At 40.8% G+C, this 19,714-nt stretch overlaps 1 protein-coding gene across 4 annotated transcripts in view; it reads left to right on the top strand.

Annotated features, from left to right (window-relative positions):
- Nucleotides 1–19,714, top strand: part of SPATA13 (spermatogenesis associated 13) — a 126,747-nt gene that overhangs the window by 63,147 nt on the left and 43,886 nt on the right. For 3 of the 4 annotated variants that reach the window (XM_030200313.1, XM_030200314.1, XM_030200316.1), the window contains 2 exons: nt 13,498–13,634; nt 14,358–14,537. In XM_030200313.1, coding sequence (XP_030056173.1) covers nt 13,498–13,634; nt 14,358–14,537 — 317 coding nt within the window. Of the gene's footprint in view, nt 1–4,307; nt 4,498–13,497; nt 13,635–14,357; nt 14,538–19,714 lie in introns of those variants that run through there. The other variant, XM_030200317.1, reaches the window with a different exon arrangement.

Here is a 19,714-nt window from a genome sequence, read left to right as displayed (position 1 = left end):
GTGCATTAACCAACCGAGGAAACTGGGGCCAAACCCCATGTGCCACATCACTTGCCACATAAAGGACCACTCTACCCTATTGAATGCTTTGAAATCTGAAAAGGCCATTGACTCACACCGGCATTCTGTCTCCCATAACGCATTCAGAGTACGTTGAATATTATCAGCGACCTGTCTCCAAGCCACAAAACCAGATTGATCTGTATGATTAAGTTTAGGGAGAACTCATCCCAATCACTCTGCCACAACCTTAGCCAAACATTTTTCATCTAAATTAAAAGCAAAGAGATCGGGCGATAGGACCCACGCACTTGTGTCGTGCCCAGCTTTCAAAAGCACAGAAATCCCCACTTCACACATGCTAGCAGGCAATGAGTGACCTTGAAAACAATCATGTAAACACATCAGGAGTTGACCCAACTATCCAGCAAAAATCTTTTAAAATTTTGCAGAAAACCCATCGACTCCAGGAACCTTACCCCCTTTAAGGCTCTTTATAGCCATCAAGATTTCATCTAGAACAAAAGAGACCTCCAACTGGGCACATTCTGAACTAGTAAGACTAGGGAAACAAACCTAAGATAAATACTCCTGAACCTCCGAGCCAGAATCCCACCCCCTTACTGTAAAGGGTCTGATAGAACTTGATGAACTGTTCTCAAATCTCTTCATCCCTATAATAAAGGACATCTCCTGCCCCCTTCATTTTTGTAATTGTCTGGAAATGCTGTCGATGCCGGAGATAGCGAGCCAATAGTCTACCAAATTTATTGCCAAATTCAAAAACGTTTTGCTGAATCAATCACCTAAAAAACTCCGCTTGTTCCACCTGTAACCTTTGCAACTCAATTCTGCATTCCCACAGTTACTTAAATACATCCAGAGATCCCCATGCCTGGTGAAGATTTGCCAAATGTATTAACTGCAAATGGAGCTCCAGCTCTCGACTCTCCCTCTCACATTTCTTCTGAGCACCCTGTTTAATTAAATGTCCATGCACCACCACCTTAAGGGCATCCCATAAAGTCCCATCAGAAACTACCCCCCTTGTCATTAAAATCCAAATAACTATGAATACTCTCTCATATCTTCTCACAGACCCATGCATCACCTGAAATACTTTCATTCAGTCTCCAAAAGGTTTGACATCTCTCTCCCTTCAGGCACTGAGCATGATCAGAAATATGGATACTCTCTATATGAGATTCTGTCACCCTATTCCAGGACTGTCAGCTACACCATAACATGTCTATTCTTGTGTAAGTAAGCTGTGTATGAGAATAAAAAGAAAAAGATGGTTGCCCTGGGTGCTGGACAGACATCCAACAAATCTAGGTCTTTAACCAACTGCAACAATTTCTTGTGATGTGCCAGGCTCACCCCACTTCCACCCTTAGAATGAACTAGATCAGAAAGCGAAAGATTAAAATGACACCCCAACACTGTTACCCCCTCACAAATTGGGAGAGGTTATCTTGTATTGAACTAAAAAAAGTCTCCCTGATCTATATTGGGGGCATAAAGATTAATAAATGTAACCTGTCGCCCATCCCTATAAATATCTTCTTTAAGGAAAGGAATCCCTCTCCGTATGTAGATCACTAACCTATCCTTCTTCAGTCCAAGGGGATCAGCAAGCATATAACACTCATTGTAATCTCGATGATGAAATAAAAAAGTATCAAGTTTCCTATTATACATCTCCTGATGCAAAAGAATATCTCACTTAAGACGCTTCAGCTAATGAAAAATAATACTACGTTTCCCCAAATCATTTAACCCATTGACATTCCAACAGCCTACCTGTAAACCTAATATAGATTCCCCCCTCCTTCCTCCCTCCATCCCCCCTTTCCACCTTCTGGCTGACCAACTCCCCCTCTAGCTAGTTAACACCCTGAGGAAGAGCATCTACACCGGATAGGACACTCACTCAAAAAAGGTCCTGAACCTCCCCCAACAAGTCATTACTATGCAAAACAAGTTTCTTATATTAAGAACAGCATTCCCAACTCATACCTCCCCCCCCCCCCCCCCCCCCCCATCACACACAATACTCACTCTCGGTCACAAGCATATAACACTCATACTTCACTGCAAATGAACTACTGACTTCCCTCCCATCTAAGCCCATAAACAATATAAAAAATAGTAGAAGAAAAGTCAAAACAGTCCAGAGATCAGGTGGCTGTGACTGCTGAAGTGGCCTGCACAGGAACCGAGTGCCCCCAATTAGGGCAGTCTTTCTGCCATGTGGACTTCAATTGTTGTTTCTCTTGAGGAGACCGTCCTGGAGAAACACGTACTGGGAGATCCATACAACCTAATTCAGGCAGAGCCTTCCACACCTCCACCGTCTGCACTCTGCGTGATTGACCAGCCACAGTCAGTAACAGTCCAAAAGGTATAGCCACCGATAATGCAATCCTGCCTGTTGTAAATACTTGGTAACTTTTCGCAAAACCCTCTGTCTCTGAAGGGTAGCTTTAGCCAGATCTTGAAACACCATGATGTTACAGTTCTCCCATTGAAGCTCTTCCAGAGCCCTAGCTTTCCTCCACACAGCCTCCTCCACTGCAAAGTCATGGAAGCAAGCTATATCATCACGTGGAACAGAGTCCTGCTGGGCTCCCAGGCTTCTATAGGTCCTCTCCAGCTTTATGGTGGGTACACCTGACTCACCCTCTTCTCCAGTATCTAAGTGCTGAGCTCCCGCATCACTTGTACACAGTTTTTATATTTATCTTGCTCAGGAATTCCCTTAAAACATAAGTTGCAGTGTCTGCACCTATTTTCCAGGTCTTCCAGTACTGCCTGGATATCTGCCCGCTCTTTTCTTTCATTTTGAGTTCCACCATCACTGCATGTAGGTCTCCATCTATCCGCAGCTCTGACACAGCTGTTTGGATATCCTTTCGGACTGCCAACATCGAGCGACATCCCTGTTTGTGAGTTCCCAATTACTCTCCACTAACTCCACAGGGTCCTTCGTGTCAGATTCAGAATCCTCCATTGCCACCACTTACTGCATTATCCCCGAAGTGCAGTCTCGGGAGTCAGCACTATATTTAAATTTGTCAAACCTCTTTCAGGTGGCCGTTGCTTTCTACACACCAGGAAGTAAGGGATTATAAATAAATCCGCAAAAGTAACAGGATTATGCCAAATTTCCACCGAGCTCTGATGGACCTGAGATCTCTCAGCGATGATATCACATCCTCCTGGCATGGATCTCTTATTCCAAAGAACTTTTAGGTCTCTGTGAAATCTGCTGCACGTGCAGTATGACTGTAGAAGGTGCTAGAAGGAAGAGACAGGCTTATGTGTGTGCCACTAAAGAACAAAACTGAAGTTGTACTGATCAGCTTATTTAAGCAGTAAAACGTCAGGGAGTGGGGGGAGGGGGGAGGGCTATGTTATTGTACAGTACATAGTGAAACAACCTATACAGTATTTTTTTTATTAGGATTTATTTACTGGCCAACACCATGGTTAGTTTTTATCTGTGGAGTTTTACCATCACAATTAGAGAGAAAGTATGGGAATGCTTTTTCTTTAATTCCCAAAGAAAAGTACCCACACAAAGTTTTTTGTACTGGTATTTATTTTTTAAGGAAAAATAGATACATGCATACTTCCCTCCTCTGACTTGTCCCAGGAACATATCCTTCACCCTGCCAGTAGCAGTAAACTTATTTTTACCCGCATATAGAATGGGCAGTATTCAAAAAGTTATAAAAGAGAATAATTAAAAAGCCATCAGTAAGCAGGAAGGGCTTTGATTATTGCTGTCTGTGTCTTTGGTGTTTCAAACCACACAGTGCATCTTTTTGCCTTTTTTTTTTCAATTTGAAAGTTGAGTTGTTTTCTTTACAAGTGAGGCAGGGCAGCAGAGGCAGTTTGGAGGCTGTTTGCAATTTTTGAGCAGTTGTTCAGTTGTTGGGTCATCAAAATCCTTCTTCTCTGTTAGAAAATGTTGGTGTGCATATTCTACTTAAAAATTCCCTACACTTTTCATTTATATCCTCTGGTTCTCAGCTAAAAACGTTTTAGAATTCAGAAGCTTTCAAGCAAACGTGTTTGGCTCCCTTAGCCGTGGTATTTTCAGTTTTATTAGATGTGTATATCAGGCTGAGCAGGTTCAGGCTCTTTAGTTTGCAGCTCTAGAGATCTCAGAACGTGTGACGTTCCTATCTTAGGACTTCCTCCCTTACGGTACCCCTTGACGTTATTACTGTTGCCACTAAACTCACAGCTATGCTGAATGTTGAGCTGTTTCAAAGCAGACTCCTGTTCTGAACTGCAGACATGGAGGAGCAGAGCAATGAATAAGCGATTTCTGCATCTTGGATAATGGTGGTGACTCTTCCTGCTCAAAACTTCAGATTTCTGTGACAAGCTGGTATTCTGCACCTGGCTTTGCATTTTTATTTGATAGCAGCATGGTAGCCCGGGGTGAAATGGCACGGTTTTGGAGTCTGGAAAGCCTTCAGATGGGTATGTGTGCAAGCAGCTTATTGGTTTATCTCTGCTGTTCTCTGGTAAAGTTATACATCACATTAAGTATAATGGCCTCTTTCACTTTTTTATGGTCTTTAAAAGATATCCTTTTCCCTGCCAGTGAGTGTTTACTGCTGCTAAATGGGAAAGGCTGTGCGTGGAGAAAGAGAGGGGAGGAACAGAGTATGTTTTACTGTAGTTATCTGGACTGTAGCTGCGCCTGCCGGATGACTAATAGGAAAATAAAAAATAGCACAAATGTATTTTCATATTTATAAATTGATTTATTATTGTGGCAGCCAATGATATATGCTTAAGTACACCATATAACAAAACCAGTTCACCTTTCATGTTAACAATTTATATAGTTATTTTAATCTTAACAAACAGGTTAAGATTCTGAATTGAAAAAAACATTATTTGCCGAGGGTACTTCTTTCTTGTAGAACAAGTTACAGATTGTACCTATCCTGAAACTCAGTGTGTTTGCTTTTAAGATGACCAAACCAGATATGAGCCTGAAACCAGTTCCATTTGTGTTCTACATTTAATGGAGGGGGTGGCCAATGAAAATATTTAATTGTAGCTGATTTACTACAAAATGAATGTTTCTTGTTCAGCTTGGGGTAAAGTTTCAGTAGTATGTCTTTCTGCAAAGCAGACATAAAACAAATTGATTTTTAAACACTAGATGCTGTGTGGCTCTTATGTTCTGCTGCTAAATGTAGATACGTAACTTTACTGGTTTCAAAGCAGTGGCCTAAGTTGTGTTTTATCAACATGGCAATCATGTGCATAGTTTTTGAAAACAGAAGTCACACAGGTAGATTCATAAGAGTGTCCTAAATGCCCCCCAACAGATAATTAATTCAGCTTTGCATTTACATTTGTGAATGTCTTTTTGACACGAGTCCATTAAACTTCTGGATCTGTTTCAGTTTTTTTTCTAAATGATGAGTTTCCAGGACTATGGGGCCTCATGATTTGCCCTGGTCGGGGTCTTTTTGATTCTCTGAAAAGCCCTGCCTGTAATAAAACACAGTCAAGTACAGAATTTTCTGTCTGGCCTCAATGCGGGCTTGAAATGAAAGTGAAAGAAATGTTTCTTTCTAGTTCATCTGTCTTCTAATACATTTTCTCATGATAGTCAAGCTGAGTGGGGTACACTGAGCTCCCTCCAGTGGCCGAGATCCAAGTCATTGCTGTGCCCTATAATCTTATCTTACTGTTAGTAGCATTATTTTATACATTTCCCCCTATTTTAACCTCTGTAACTATTACTTTGTCAACACATCTGAAAAATTATGCCAGTAAAGAAGTCTGAGTCAGATAAAACAGAAGGATTAGTCATGTTAGCTAATGGAAATTGTTTGTTTATTTATTTATTTTTGACATTTATACCCCACATTATTCGGAAAGAAAATAGTTGGCGTGGACATGTGAGTGAAGATTGTTGTCCCTCAGCCTCTATCTGCTTTATCAGTTACAGTGTGATGTGGGAAATCTAGCCAACCTCTTGAAAGGACTGAAATGCTCATTACCACAGTTTGTGTGTGGAATGATATATAATGAGCCTTCCCCAGCAGCTGAGATTCAGAAAAAAACGAAGGCCATGGTTAATACTGTAGCTAAGATAGGTCTTTTATTATAAGCACAGATGACAGTGTCTCAGTTTTCTGGACTCCAAAGTCCTACTTTGAGTTTGGCTTGTACACACAACCTCAGAAGCGGTTGATACCATCATCAGTCCAAACATAGGAGGGATAGTGAAAAATAATCCAGTCACGAGTCAAGAAATCTTATGTTTTTGTGGTCAAATTTCTTCACATGACAGATTAATTTAATGACTGTGTGATGGACTAAAGCTTTTTTTTAGATTAGCACCTGAGCAGTGAAGGTACAGTAATCAAGTCTTGAGACTAAAAGAGAAAGAACAACAGAATGGAAAGTATCCTGATCGAAGTAGCGGTACTAGTCAGATGCTAAGGGGTGTTGTTTTCAATGTGGCTACCATTAATATGTGTTATTTTACCACTAACTTGTGTTATTTTATGCAATTAGACCTAATTACTAATAACTGGGGTTAACAGTAAAATAACACATCTTAACAGTCGGCCATGTAGATAACCTTCCCCGTAAATCATTTTTCTATATGATTTGTAAACAGATATACAGAACTCAATATTTAGGAACCTGAATTTTGGTTAAAAATAGACCCTAAATTCAAATTTAGGTGCCTTAAAATTGAGGCCTCCCCCTCTACAGCTTGGCTTTTAGAAACCAGCACCATGCACCTATCTTCACTTTCTGGACCTTTCTCTATAACTGGTCATGTTCCCTTTTTAGGAACCTACATTTTGGTTCTTAAACAGGGCCAATTTTAAATGAGCAAGTCTAAGTGCCTAGTTCTTATTACCTAAGGGCCAAATTCTATAAATGGCATCTTAAAAATCGGCACTGAAAAACCACGTGGTTAGCGTGATTCTGTAAACAACACCTAAAGTTACATATAGTTTATAGAATATTCTCACGCGGTGTTAAGACTAATATTTAGGTGCACCCATTTAGGCCACCTAAAATCAGGCCTAAATACCTGCACCTAAGTTAGGCACAGAGGGGTATTCTATAAATGGCGCCTAAAAAATCCACACGAAAAACATTTTCTCCTAAGCATATTCTATAAGCGGTGCCTAGGTTTAGGCGCAGTATATAGAATATGCTTAGTTGATATCACAGCGCCTAAATCTGCACGTGGCCACTTACATCAAAGAAAACATGGCGTAAATCCCGGCGCATAGATTTAGGCACAATGGGCCATATTCTATAACTACGCGTGCAAATTTTGGAACGCCACAAAATACCCATTTCTCCACCTATAACCACACCCCTTTTTATCTGTATGCATTAGAAGTTAGCGCAGTGCATTATAGAATACACTTAGTTGTGCGCATAAATTTAAATTAGTGCTCATTATTGCTTGTTAAGTGTTGTTATCACTGCTGATTAGCTTGGTAAGTCAATTAAGTTATGCGTTCTATTATAGAATCTGCTTGCTAGGCACGCTTTATAGAATCCAGGGAAGATCAGGTTTATTTGATAATAGTGCTCACAGTCTTTTGAAACACCCATTCCATGCGCATGCCTCCCTTTTTGACTTCGCTCATGAGAATTTACATGCACTTCATTATAGGATACTCCTAGAAAGTTGTGCACGTAAATTCTAATTACAGCTAATTGATGCTGCTATTTGGTTATTTATTAAGTTGTGAGTGTGGTTTGGCCATGCGGTCAAACTAGCGTGCACAACTTAAGGTGCCATACATAGAATTTGGGGGAAATGTTCTGAAAATCAGCTCAACAATATTTCTTACAGGAAGAGTAGGGTGGGTGGGGCAAATCAACCTCATCAATATCGCCTACATGGTCATCAAAATGCGGAGTCCCCCAAGGCTCACCTCTATCCCCGATCCTCTTCAACCTTATGATGATTCCTCTGGCCAAATCCCTATCCAAATCCGGCCTTAACCCCTTCATCTACGCTGATGACATCACAATATTCATCCTTTTCCAATCGAACCTTACAGAAATCTCAGAGACAATAATCACTGCCATGAACATCCTAACATCCTGGGCCAACGCTTTCAAGATGAAAATGAACAAGGAAAAAACTCAATGCTTAATCCTTTCATCACAACACGCTACTCCCAACCACCCTGATCACCCCCAACGTTACAATCCCAATATCGGACAATCTAAAAATCCTAGGAGTAACATTAGACAACCACCTAACTTTGGAAATTCATGCAAAAGCCACGACAAAGAAGATGTTCAACATGATGTGGGTACTGAAAAGAGTAAAACCATTCCTCCCACAGAAAACTTTCCGTAATCTAGTACAATCCACAGTACTCACCCATGCCGACTACTGCAACAGCATCTTCATCAGTTGCAAAGCCCAAATCATGAAAAAAACTCCAAACCGCCCAAAATACAGCAGCCAGATTCATTTTTGGCAACTCACGATTTGAAAGTGCAACACCACTTCGTGAAAAACTTCACTGGCTCCCTGTCAAGGAACGCATAAACTTCAAAGCCCACACAGTGATCCACAAGATCCTCCATGGAGAATCTCCAAGCTACATGACCAACTTGATCGATCTTCCAGCCAGGAACGGGTCCAAATCTTCTGGAACATATCTCAATCTTCATCTTTCCAATTGCAAAGGCCTCAAATACAAAACCTACTACGCATCCAACTTCTCCGTTATAGGCAGCCAACTCTGGAACGCAATACCTCGACACATCCGAACAACCAATGAACACCTACCCTTCCGAAAGCTGCTGAAAACCTACCTCTTCAAACAAGCCTACCCAAACAACCCAACTTAATTCTCGAACCTAATCCACACCACTAGCACTACCCATACTCCAATCCTCTCCCCCACGTCTCTTCCTATTGCCCTACTCTATACAACTGGGTTATCTCTGTTACACTTTGCACCATACTTTGTGTTATCTCTGCAATACTTTGTACCATACCTTGTAAGCCACACTGAACCTGTTGTCGAGCAGGAAAGAGCGGGGTATAAATGCTATAAATAAATACATGTACATGCAAGTGATTGTATTTGTGTGCATTTTTTATACCCTTGCCTTCCCTAGAAATAGCTCAAAGTGAGATAAATATAGAGGGAGAAAAGAGTACTTGAACACACCCTTAAACATAATTTATATATGCATTTATTTGCTTATATTTAATAGATGCTTAACCAGAAAACTGCCCAGAGTGACTTATAAGTGCAAAGTTCAAAGCTTTGCTACATTGTACTACATTAAAATCAGGCACACAGTAATGGCATAATATAGTAAATGTTAGATAAATGATATACATAAAAGTAAACATAAATACTTTTGTATTGGTGGTAGCTGTTGGCATCTGCCATTTTGATAAATTGTGTCAAATGTATATGCTGTTTATATTTGTTTAATAACTACCTTGTGTGTATTGTGGGGGGGGGGGGGGGCTGGAAAGCCATGCTCAAGATGGCTGCCTAAGACCTGGGATCCTTGCAGGACTGTGTAAAGACATGATCTCTTCTCAGCCAGACCCCTGAGTTACAGCCAAAAATCAGCCTAGTCTTTTCTCAAGTTGACCACAAACAAGTCCAGTAAGCTGGGCTTTACTACACAAGAAGTAAAGCATACTAACCAAGATCTGCCGTCCCAGATGAATAAGGCACAAAAAGGTGCCCTAAATAACCAGATGACCAGTGGATGGAATCAGGGATGATCTCCCCTTATTCTCTCAGTGGTCACTAATCTTCTCCCACCCCCCAAAAATGTGATGAAAAACATTACTTGCCAGCCTCTGTGCCAGTCTCAGATGCTATACTCTGGTCCATTAGAACAGTATGCAGGTCCCTGGAGTAGTCAGTCTACTGGTGGATGCAGTGAACTGCAGACAGGTGGACCCAGGCTTCTACCTCCCTCTACCTGTTACACTTGTGGAGGAAACTGTGAGCCCTCCAAAACTCACCAGAAACCCACTGTACCCACATATAGGTGCCCCCTTCACCTGTAAGGGCTATGGTACAGTTCAGGGTAGTGGGTTTTGGATGGGTTTTGGGGTTCTCAGCAGACAAGGTAAGGGAGCAATGGTCAGATGTGTACCTGGGAGCATTTTATGAAGTCCACTGCAGTGTCCCCTAGGGTGCCCTATTGCTTTCCTGGGATGTTAGGGGGACCAGTGTACTAAAAATGCTGGCTCCTCCTACATCCCTGTGCCTTGATTTTGTGCGTTTTGCACTTGAACGTTTTTTTTTTGTTTTTGTTTTGTTTTTAAAAATTAACCCCAAAATAAAACGTCCAGATCAGAAAACCTTCTAACAAGATAGACGTTTTTCTTTTTTGAAACAAAAGATAAACATTTTTCTTTTTTGAAACAAAAAACAAAAGATAAACATTTTTCTTTTTTGAAAATGACCTTCTTTGCTATTCAGATTTTAGACATTTTTTGCAAAACGTCCAAAGTCGGACTTAGACGTCATATTGAAAATGCCCCTCCACAGCTACTAAGGGCCCTGTTTAACTTGAATTAACCATGTACACGCCTTAACCGTGTACGTCCCTACAATATCCCCATAGGTGCCGCCTACACAGTTAGCATGCGCGCTAATTGTAGACGTGTTAAAAATGCTAACGCGCCTTAGTAAACAGGGCCCTAGGTCTGAAAGAGATCATTTGTTTAAACTTTATTTTAGGAATAAAGTGAAACAGTTTATGGGGAATAATATCTTTGTTTTTCCTGATAATACCCAGGAGACTGAGAAGCAATAGTTTTTGTTATATTAAATTTCTTGTAAATGTATAGTATATTATCACTCTGTGAAGTATGTTTTATGGGAACCTTCTCATCTGACTGCTCCTTTTGGTTGCTAAGGGGTTATCTGGGGTGAGCTACTCTGGAGGGAGTGCCTGACTAGGAATTTGGGTGATTAAGTAATTTGTACTATTAAATAACCCATGTCCTATTTTCTTTGAGTTTTGTTTTCATTTATTTCCTCCTGGATTATATTGTACTAGCCGTTAAGCCCGTAACAATGGGCGAGTTTTATGTGTTCCTATGGCTTCCCCCCGTCCACCAACCCTGCTCTCTCCCCTGCCCTCCCCCCATGTCCAGCAACCCTCCTCTCCCCCTTCCATCCGCTCCATCCACCATCAACTGTTCTCTCCCCTACCCTCCATCCTCGGGCTCCCATCCATGTCTACCCATCTCCTAAATGTACCACGATTGTGACCTCCTCTGCCCTGCCGTCCCTCTGCCGCCATTTCACACACCCCCACCGCCGCTGCCCCGGCGTCGCCCCCCTCTTTCCGCCATCGTCGTGTCCTCCTTCAGCTGCTTTCGTTACCTCCCGTGATTCCTCCTGTCGTGTCGTCAGTTCTCCTCCGTCGCTGTGTCCGTTTCCCTCAGTTCCGCCCCCTCCTTCCCTCCCTGCTCCCTCCTCCTCCTCCTCCGATTTCCACACCCATGTCCAAGCCCTCCTCCCTATTGGGCTGTACTGCTGGTGGAGGCAGGGCTTGGATTTCTGCACTCTCAACGTTCGGTCTCTACTGCGCATTTGCGGGTGAGTTGGTCACTTGTCATTTATATGTTTGATTGAATCCCTTTATATGTGGTCTTGAGCTATTAATCATTGCCATTGTTAGATATGCTTATTTCCTTTTTATTTATTTTCTTTTGTTTTGTTCCTTTTTAACTTGACTTTTCTGTACAAATATTTGCTCGATTTTGTATTGAAATATCATGAATAAAAAATATTTTTAAAAACTTAACAGTATTCTGCAAGTTGTGCTCATACCTGGGAGCCCTTGTGTAAGCCCACCTGCATGTGCACGATATAATTACTTAGGGCTTCTTTTACAAAGCTGCGCTAGCGATTCCCATTCAGCAAATGAGAGGAAGCCCATAGGAATTGAATGGGCTTCCTCTCATTTGCTGCACCGAGAATCAATAGTTTGGCTTTGTAAAAGAGGCTGTAAATGAGCCAACTAACACCAATAATTGGTCGTTAATAATTATTGGCGCTAATTAAAGATGTGAGTGTAAATTTTTCCTTGCAAATCTGAAAAGGGAGTGTGGCCATGAGAGGGACATGAGCAGAGAACAGAAAGTGGGAGAGCGACCAAGGATATCAGAGACTGGAGGATGTTCTTAAAATGAAAGTTGGTCCTTGGTCCTTGGTCGCTCTCCCACTTTCTGTTCTCTGTTGTCTTTACCGTGGGGCGTTTGAGTTCTCCGCTTGCCAGCGGATTTTCTCTCACAGGGACATGAGCAGGTCAGGGGCATATCTAGGATTTGCGCAATGTTATAGAATTTGGGAGATGCATGGCTAATTTAGGCGTGTTAATTTATACCAGGGTTCAGTTGATGTAAATCCTTGTTCCCAAAATTGGGTGCAGATCCCAGCACTATTCTATAAACAATGCCCAACTTGGAGCGCTGTTTATAGAATTACACTTAGTTTGCATTTTTTTGGCACAGAAATTTAGGTACTATTTGCAAAATTGAGTCCTATACTACCCTGGCAATGGCAGAAGGAAGTAGATCCGCTTATGCTTAAAAATAAATTAAATTCCTATGTGTAATGTATACATTATAATGTATGTTTATCTTCAGCATAGGCCCTTCATGATCCCCAGTATTCAGAGGCAAAAGGCAGTAAGTTCATTGCAGAGATACCAAGTAGTACCTATTTTCTTGTAGGGGTGGGCCAAATGGCATATGTGAGCAGCACCAAAGATTGTTTTACAAAATAGCTAAGGTTTTTTGACATAGAAATAAGAAAACAACCTACAAGGGCCAATGAAGGACTCGACATGATGCCATCTTTTGGCAAATTCGCCTGTGTCAGGAGTACAGATATCTGGAAAGTTTTGAGCACAGCTATGAGCAAACAAATCATCCTTCCAATGTGAAACCAGTTTTGGCAAGAAAAGTTCTTCTAACAGATACACCAAATAGTGACCATAGAGAGACCCAACAAAACATGTTTTTTTTTTTTCATTTTCCAACAAATCAGCCAGAATGGACTTCCTTCCTTCTGCTATTGCAGGGCAACATAACACTTATACATGCCCCTATAGAAAAGCGCTTAGGGCACAGAAGTGCTATATGTTGGCACATATGCATGAACAAAGAGGCGTCTAACCACAGGCACCTAGTTAGAGATTTGGCTTTTAAATGCTAATATAAAATTAAGAAAATTCCTATGGAACAGCATTTTATACATGAGTATGGTTTATAAAATTACTCTCCACCTGTATGGGAAGATGCTGGGAACTCCCCCAACATTTAAAGGAGAGGTTTTGCAGCTACCATACATTTATTGTGGCAAATACTGCATGGTAACTGTAAAACCTTCTTGAATTTTAGTATAATAGACCCCTAAATATTTCTCTTGTACAAGGTGTTGACTTAGGTTCCATTTTGTGTAGTTTCTGCAGATGGAGGTACTGAATCTTCTGTCTTAGTGGATGACAATGGTAGTGAGGAAGATTACAGTTATGAGGAGCTCTGCCAAGCCAATCCCAGATATCTGCAACCTGGAGGAGAACAGCTAGCAATTAATGAGGTAACTGGAAGGCCCCAAACTATTGCTCTCTCTTTTAAAAGCATTGTATTTGGAGTATTTGTTCTCATCTCAAGAAAATCTCTATTGTTCAGGGAAAGGTTAGGATTCTGTCAATCTGTATTTAAAAATAATGTTTTACCATAGCAGTTGGGTCAGTGCTCAACCAAATTAACTCTTTGAGTAGGATATTAAATAACCAGTTATGACCCTCACTGGCATTCGTTACTGCTCATTAACAGTACTGTCGGTAGGCTGCATATTGGTTATCTATTCTGACAAAAATGTAGAAAAGTTGGCACTCAATTTTGTTCAAATGACTAACTTGCAGAGAAAATGCTAACATTTCCATTGCCTTTCTTTGCAAGTTCATTTAAGTTTTAGAAATCCACAGTGATATAAGCTGGTTGGCTATTAGCTGTTTATTTGGCATTAATTGACCCACTGATAAAGCTGGAATGTCTTAAACTGCTATGTAAGAAAAGTCTTAAATTGTGAAATGTATTCTAGGTAAATCATTCGTGTGGGGTTTTTTTTTTTTTAAATCTCTGCATATAAAATCAAAATTAGTGTGCATGTCAGTGTTGGCACATGTACTGCTGAAATAATTTTGTTGCATGCTACATGTGTGTTGACTACAGTTCATGTAGTTTTGTAGTTGTAATTTGGCCATTGCATGTCAGTGCTCCGTTACAAAGCATTCTGTTTTTCTTTTACTTGTTTCAGTTGATCAGCGATGGTAGTGTGGTCCATGCAGAGGCGCTCTGGGATCACGTGACTATGGATGATCAAGAACTAGCCTTCAAAGCTGGAGATGTCATTCGAGTCCTTGATGCTTCCAATAAGGACTGGTGGTGGGGGAGGATTGAGGACAAAGAAGCTTGGTTCCCTGCCAGCTTTGTCAGGGTATGTTGCCAATATTTGAAACCTATAAGGAAAAAGGAACTTTTTGTGAATGAAAGTTGTAAATTACTCAGAACTCTCTTTGAAAAAACCCAAGTGGTCTCATATTTTGCAGAGGGCAAAGAGGTGACTAGTGGTTTGGAGGTAAATGAAGACTGTTAGCAAGTCTAAAGAGACTGGGTCTTGTTCTAATTAGGTGTTGGTTTGTTGCTCAGGTAGCAATGGATAGTAACTGTTCTATTTTCTCATTGTCAGCAGCTTGGTGTCTCTTTTCATGAAATAACATATGGTGGATTTTCAAAAGTGTTTTGTGGCTAATTTGGAGGTCAGCCAGATAAATCATAATAGTTATAAATTTCTCTCTTTCTGCCTTTTCCCAACTAGCTAAGGAGACACTTCTACTAAGCTGCACTGAAATCTGAGTTCAGCACATGCTAATGTGGGACTTTCGTATGTGCTAAGCCCAGATTTACTGCAGATTTAGGGCATTTTCTAATTTTTGATTTCCAGGTTGCACGCTAATGTGTTAACCAGTTAGTGCATGGTAATCCAAATGCAGTAACTGGTTAAGGCATCCATACCCATTCTCTGGCCAAAAAGTACTTTTTAAAAAATAGTTAACACACCGCGCACAGAAAAGGGGAAAATACCAGAAAACAGTTTAACGAATTTTGCGGTGGTTCGTTTTCTCACGCTAAATGTGTGTTAAGGGCCTAACGCAATTTAATAGAAGGGCCCTTAAATTTGTCTACATAAAATCTCATGGTGGTCATACAATATGTGTCTAGTTAGAAAAGGGGTGACGCAGAAGACCACAGGGTGGGTTTTTAGAATAGCCAGTTGATGGTCAGTGCTAATCAGCTAAATATACTTGCCCAACTTTGGCTATACTAATAGCAGACCTGAATCTACCCAGGCAAAATGGTGTAGCTGGTTAAGTGAGGCTGAAGATTTGGATAAAAATAGTTGGGTAGAATTACTCATTCCGTTACGTAGCTTCCCACTGTTCCAGAACCTGTGGATGGACACACTTTTCAGCCTCTGGTTCTGAGTGGTTTGCTTCTGGTCCAGTTGGTCAACTGGTCCCCAGTTGAGCTTTGCGAGTGGCTTGAGTCTGCAGAGTCATATCTGGAGGACTTCAGACCCTATCTCTGGTGCCCTGTGAATTTACTTCTTCCCTCCCTTCACCTCTCCCCTGTTTCCTGTGGAGCTTTCCAGAACAACAACAAAAAAAAATTTGTCGTCTTCTCAGTCAAGGCAAACCCGGGGTCTGGGACTACGTCCAGGTTCCTGGGTCAGTGACAGCAGCGATGGAAGTGGTGCCATGGACAAGGGCTCATATGTGTCCATTATAGGAAGCTTTTCTCAGACACTGGTCTCTGGTCTTACAGAAGTACGACATCTTCCTTGGATGCTTGTTGCCAGACGGAGTATGCAGTGGTGGTTGTCTCCCAGAAATTTGACTTCAGAGGTTCCTTTCCAATAATACAATGGGAGCTGGGCCGGTCTTAGCAACTGCGGGGCCCTGTACAGACCAGTTCGCTGGGGCCTCCCCTTTCCCACCAGCCCCTGCCCAGCCCCGCCCCTTGTTGACAAGATATGTTTTAAACATTTTCTTTTATTTCAAATAAAGACAAGTCAAGCAAAACTTGTAGACAAAAACTAATTCAAACATGAAAAATGCTATACTAGGAAACCTTTGGGTTTAAAAAGCAAAAACGTGTGCACGTAAGGACAAGATAAATGAATTAAAACGAATCCCCTTAATATGTAATACTTGGTAGCAATAATGAAACAGAGATTGAATATTCAGATAGCAAGCAGCCTGAGCCAACAGATTTATTTTTCACCGAACATAATTAATTTTCTATGAACTTGGCTGCTAAACTGAACTGGACAATGTTGGCACATTTAGCCACACCCTTTTACTAGCCATGGCGCATATAAACAGTAATCATTGAAAACATTACACCAGTACAGGAGAAGAAAAATAACTTGGGTTTTTTTTCATTATAAATAATTTCTGTAAGCTGTTACAGCTCCAGTATACTCAAAATGACACAAACCAAATTAGCATACAGACTCTGCATGCAGCACAATACCAGAAAAACAGAACATTGCTATACATTGCAAAATAAGACAGCAGATGTAAATTCTCAAATTGGACATACTCCAAACACTAAAATGAAAATAAAATGATTTTTTTCTACCTTTGTTGTCTTGTGACTTTGATTTTCTGATCATGTTGGTCCTAGTCTCTGATTCTGCTGCTCTCTATCTGCTCCCTTAACTCCACTTTAGGGTGGTGGTGCCAGGATCCCCACCCACTCTAGGGATTTCTTTTGAACATCCCACAGGTTCTGGCATAGTGTGAAGCTACATAATGGAAGGAAAAGTTGGGTCTTACCTGATAGTTTTCTTTCTATTAGTACTTCCCACTATTCCAGAGGCCCACCCAAGGTTTCTGAGATGTTTAGTCAATGCGAAATAATGGATCAAATAGCAACTGTCACCTTGCATGGTGCTTCCTGCATATCTCTTGATCTCTACAAGTTGTCCAGAGATGAAAGATCCTCACATGTTCATCTGTTAATGTTAGGTTAGCGAATTGTGTAAGATTGTTGTATTTATTCTGCGTTTCTCCTTACTGCTTGTCTACGTAAATACTGAGGAGCTGGACTAGATACCAACAGAGATATGTCTCAGCAGAGTTGTCAGTTCTCTATCTCCACCTGCTGGTTGATGGACACAACTATCCCACCAGTTCTGGAATAGTGGGAAGGACTAATGGAAAGAAAATTATTAGATAATACTTAATTTCTCCTTGAATCTGCCCACACAGAATATTGCCAAACTTCTGAAAGAATTTTATCCTTCCACGTATAAGAACACTCTTGAAAGGAGACATGATTTTGGTTCAGTAAGCACTAGCTCTCCTACCTTTGTACTATACAATACTATTCTTCATACATCTTCATAATAATCAATTAATCCTGCAACATTGAGCCCTAGAATACTGGGGAAAATGCAATAATACCATGCATGTGTATTCCCCAAGTGATATTTGGACCAGTAGTCAAGAAGCTAAATAGTATTTCTCCCCCTTAAACTATGAAGGTAAAAAATGTTTTCATCAGTCATGCTAAACTGTTGATTCAGTATTGAAAATAATGATCCAGGAAATTTGCTTTTAACTTCTAGGACTATGAGCATCTTCTTACAAGAAGTAATTTAAAAAGTAATCATAAGCCATGGTAACTTTATTTTATAGTGAGATGCATTAATTTGTGTGAATACATAAATATTCAAACTTCAAGCAATTTGTAGTATATAATTTGTTGTTATTTTTACACTTGTATTCCACCTTCTTTAAAACAAATCCAATACACAGTAATTGCTTTTAAATACAATTAGTTTAGTACTAAATCAAAAACTATTTTATTTTTATTTTGCAAAATACTGTTTTTATAGATGGGGAATTTTCAATAACTTGTTTCTTTCCCTTTTTCAATTGTTGTTCAGATATTGTAGTTAACCAGACCATAAACTTTGTGAGTATTTATTTTACTCCCCGATTGAAATCCTGGGAGATAAGGGGCTTATTTTCAAAACAGAAAAATGTCCAAAAAAATGGCACAAAGTAGTAGATGCACTTTTTTCGTAAAAATGTCTAAATTGCTATTTTCAAAACTCATTTTTAAGATGTGTTTCTATGCAGTTTGTCTAAATCTCAAGGGGGCATGTTGGAGACATGGTTTGGGCGGGAGTAGGGCGTGCTTACAATTTGGATGTTATGCAACATTGTAAAAATGTCCAGGGCAAAAAATAGGATGGTTTTGGCTAGACCTGTTTTAGTAACGATATGGTGCCAAAAAGGTGCCCAAACTGCCCAGATGACTACTGGAGGGATAAAGACACAACCCTCTCCCCTTAATCTCCCAGTGGTCACTGACCTCCTCCCACCCCCTCTAAGATGTGAAAGTGACAGTACATATACATACCAGGCTCTATGACAGCTGCAGATATTATGGCAGTTTTATCTTAGAGCAACAAGTAGGTCCCTGGAGTAGCCTAGTGGTCAGTGCAGTGGACTGTAGAGAAGGGTAACCAGGCCTGTATCCCATTCTAGCTGGTACACTTGTCGTGGAAAGTGTGAATGCCCCCAAAACTGCAAAATACCTACTGAACCCACATATTGAAGACACCTGAGGGCATAAGGGCTACTGTAGTGGTGTACAGTTAGGTACAGTATATTTTTTGCTATTCCTGGAGGGCTCACCATGGGGTTATGATGCGATGTATACCTGGGACCTTTTATGTGAAGTTCACTGTAGTGCCCCCTTGTCACGAAATGCCTAGCCACCCTCCTGGGACTACCCCGCAGCCACTTAGAGGGTCTCTTCCCAGCACAGCCTAGGTCTGCCTGTACCTGCTGCTTGTGCTGTACACTAGCACCCTCCTCCCACTGACTGGGTCCAAACTGCCTTTGGGCGAGTCTCCCACTCTCAGGGTGTTTCCCCAGTGATTTCTAGATTACTGGGGTCACACTCCCAGTGGTTCCAGAGTTTCTAGAAAGCACACACAGATTTAACATACAAACCACCAGGATTCTTAGTCACTCTAGATAAGCAGAGGCAATAAACTAAAAATGTTTATTGTCATAAAAATATTGAACAGTGAACCATAAAAACAGATGGAACTAGACAGCACATAATAACAGGTAAATCAATATGGATCAATTATAAAACTATCTAAACATTTGTTCAGTACCTGAATAGTGCCTGGAGAGTACAGGTAATTTAGCTGCCTACAAGTTATCAAATATAACTGTTCACAGGGCCTCAGCAAAGAGATCTTTCTCTCTCTTCTCTCAAACTGAGACTGGAGAAAAATCCAGTATTTCCTAGACAAATTTGAGTTCCTGGGCCAATCAGAGCCCAGAACAACGTTTTTAAAATAGCTGACCACATCATTGCAGGTTACCTGTTACCACCTGACCAAACTAGAGAAATGTACTTCAAGAAATAATCAATATAGTTTACAGTTGTAAAACCCACTGTTTTGTCACACCCCTAGACTGCCCCAGTGCTCTGCTGGAATGTCTGTATAGCCAGTCTAGTAGGACTGCTGGCCCCCAGACATCCCAATAGCTTGTTTTAATGTATTTTTCCCTTGGTCAT

The sequence above is a fragment of the Microcaecilia unicolor genome, chromosome 4 (assembly GCF_901765095.1).
Source record: "Microcaecilia unicolor chromosome 4, aMicUni1.1, whole genome shotgun sequence".
Classification (NCBI taxonomy): Eukaryota; Metazoa; Chordata; class Amphibia; order Gymnophiona; family Siphonopidae; genus Microcaecilia; species Microcaecilia unicolor.
This window is presented reverse-complemented; position numbering and strand designations above follow the sequence as displayed.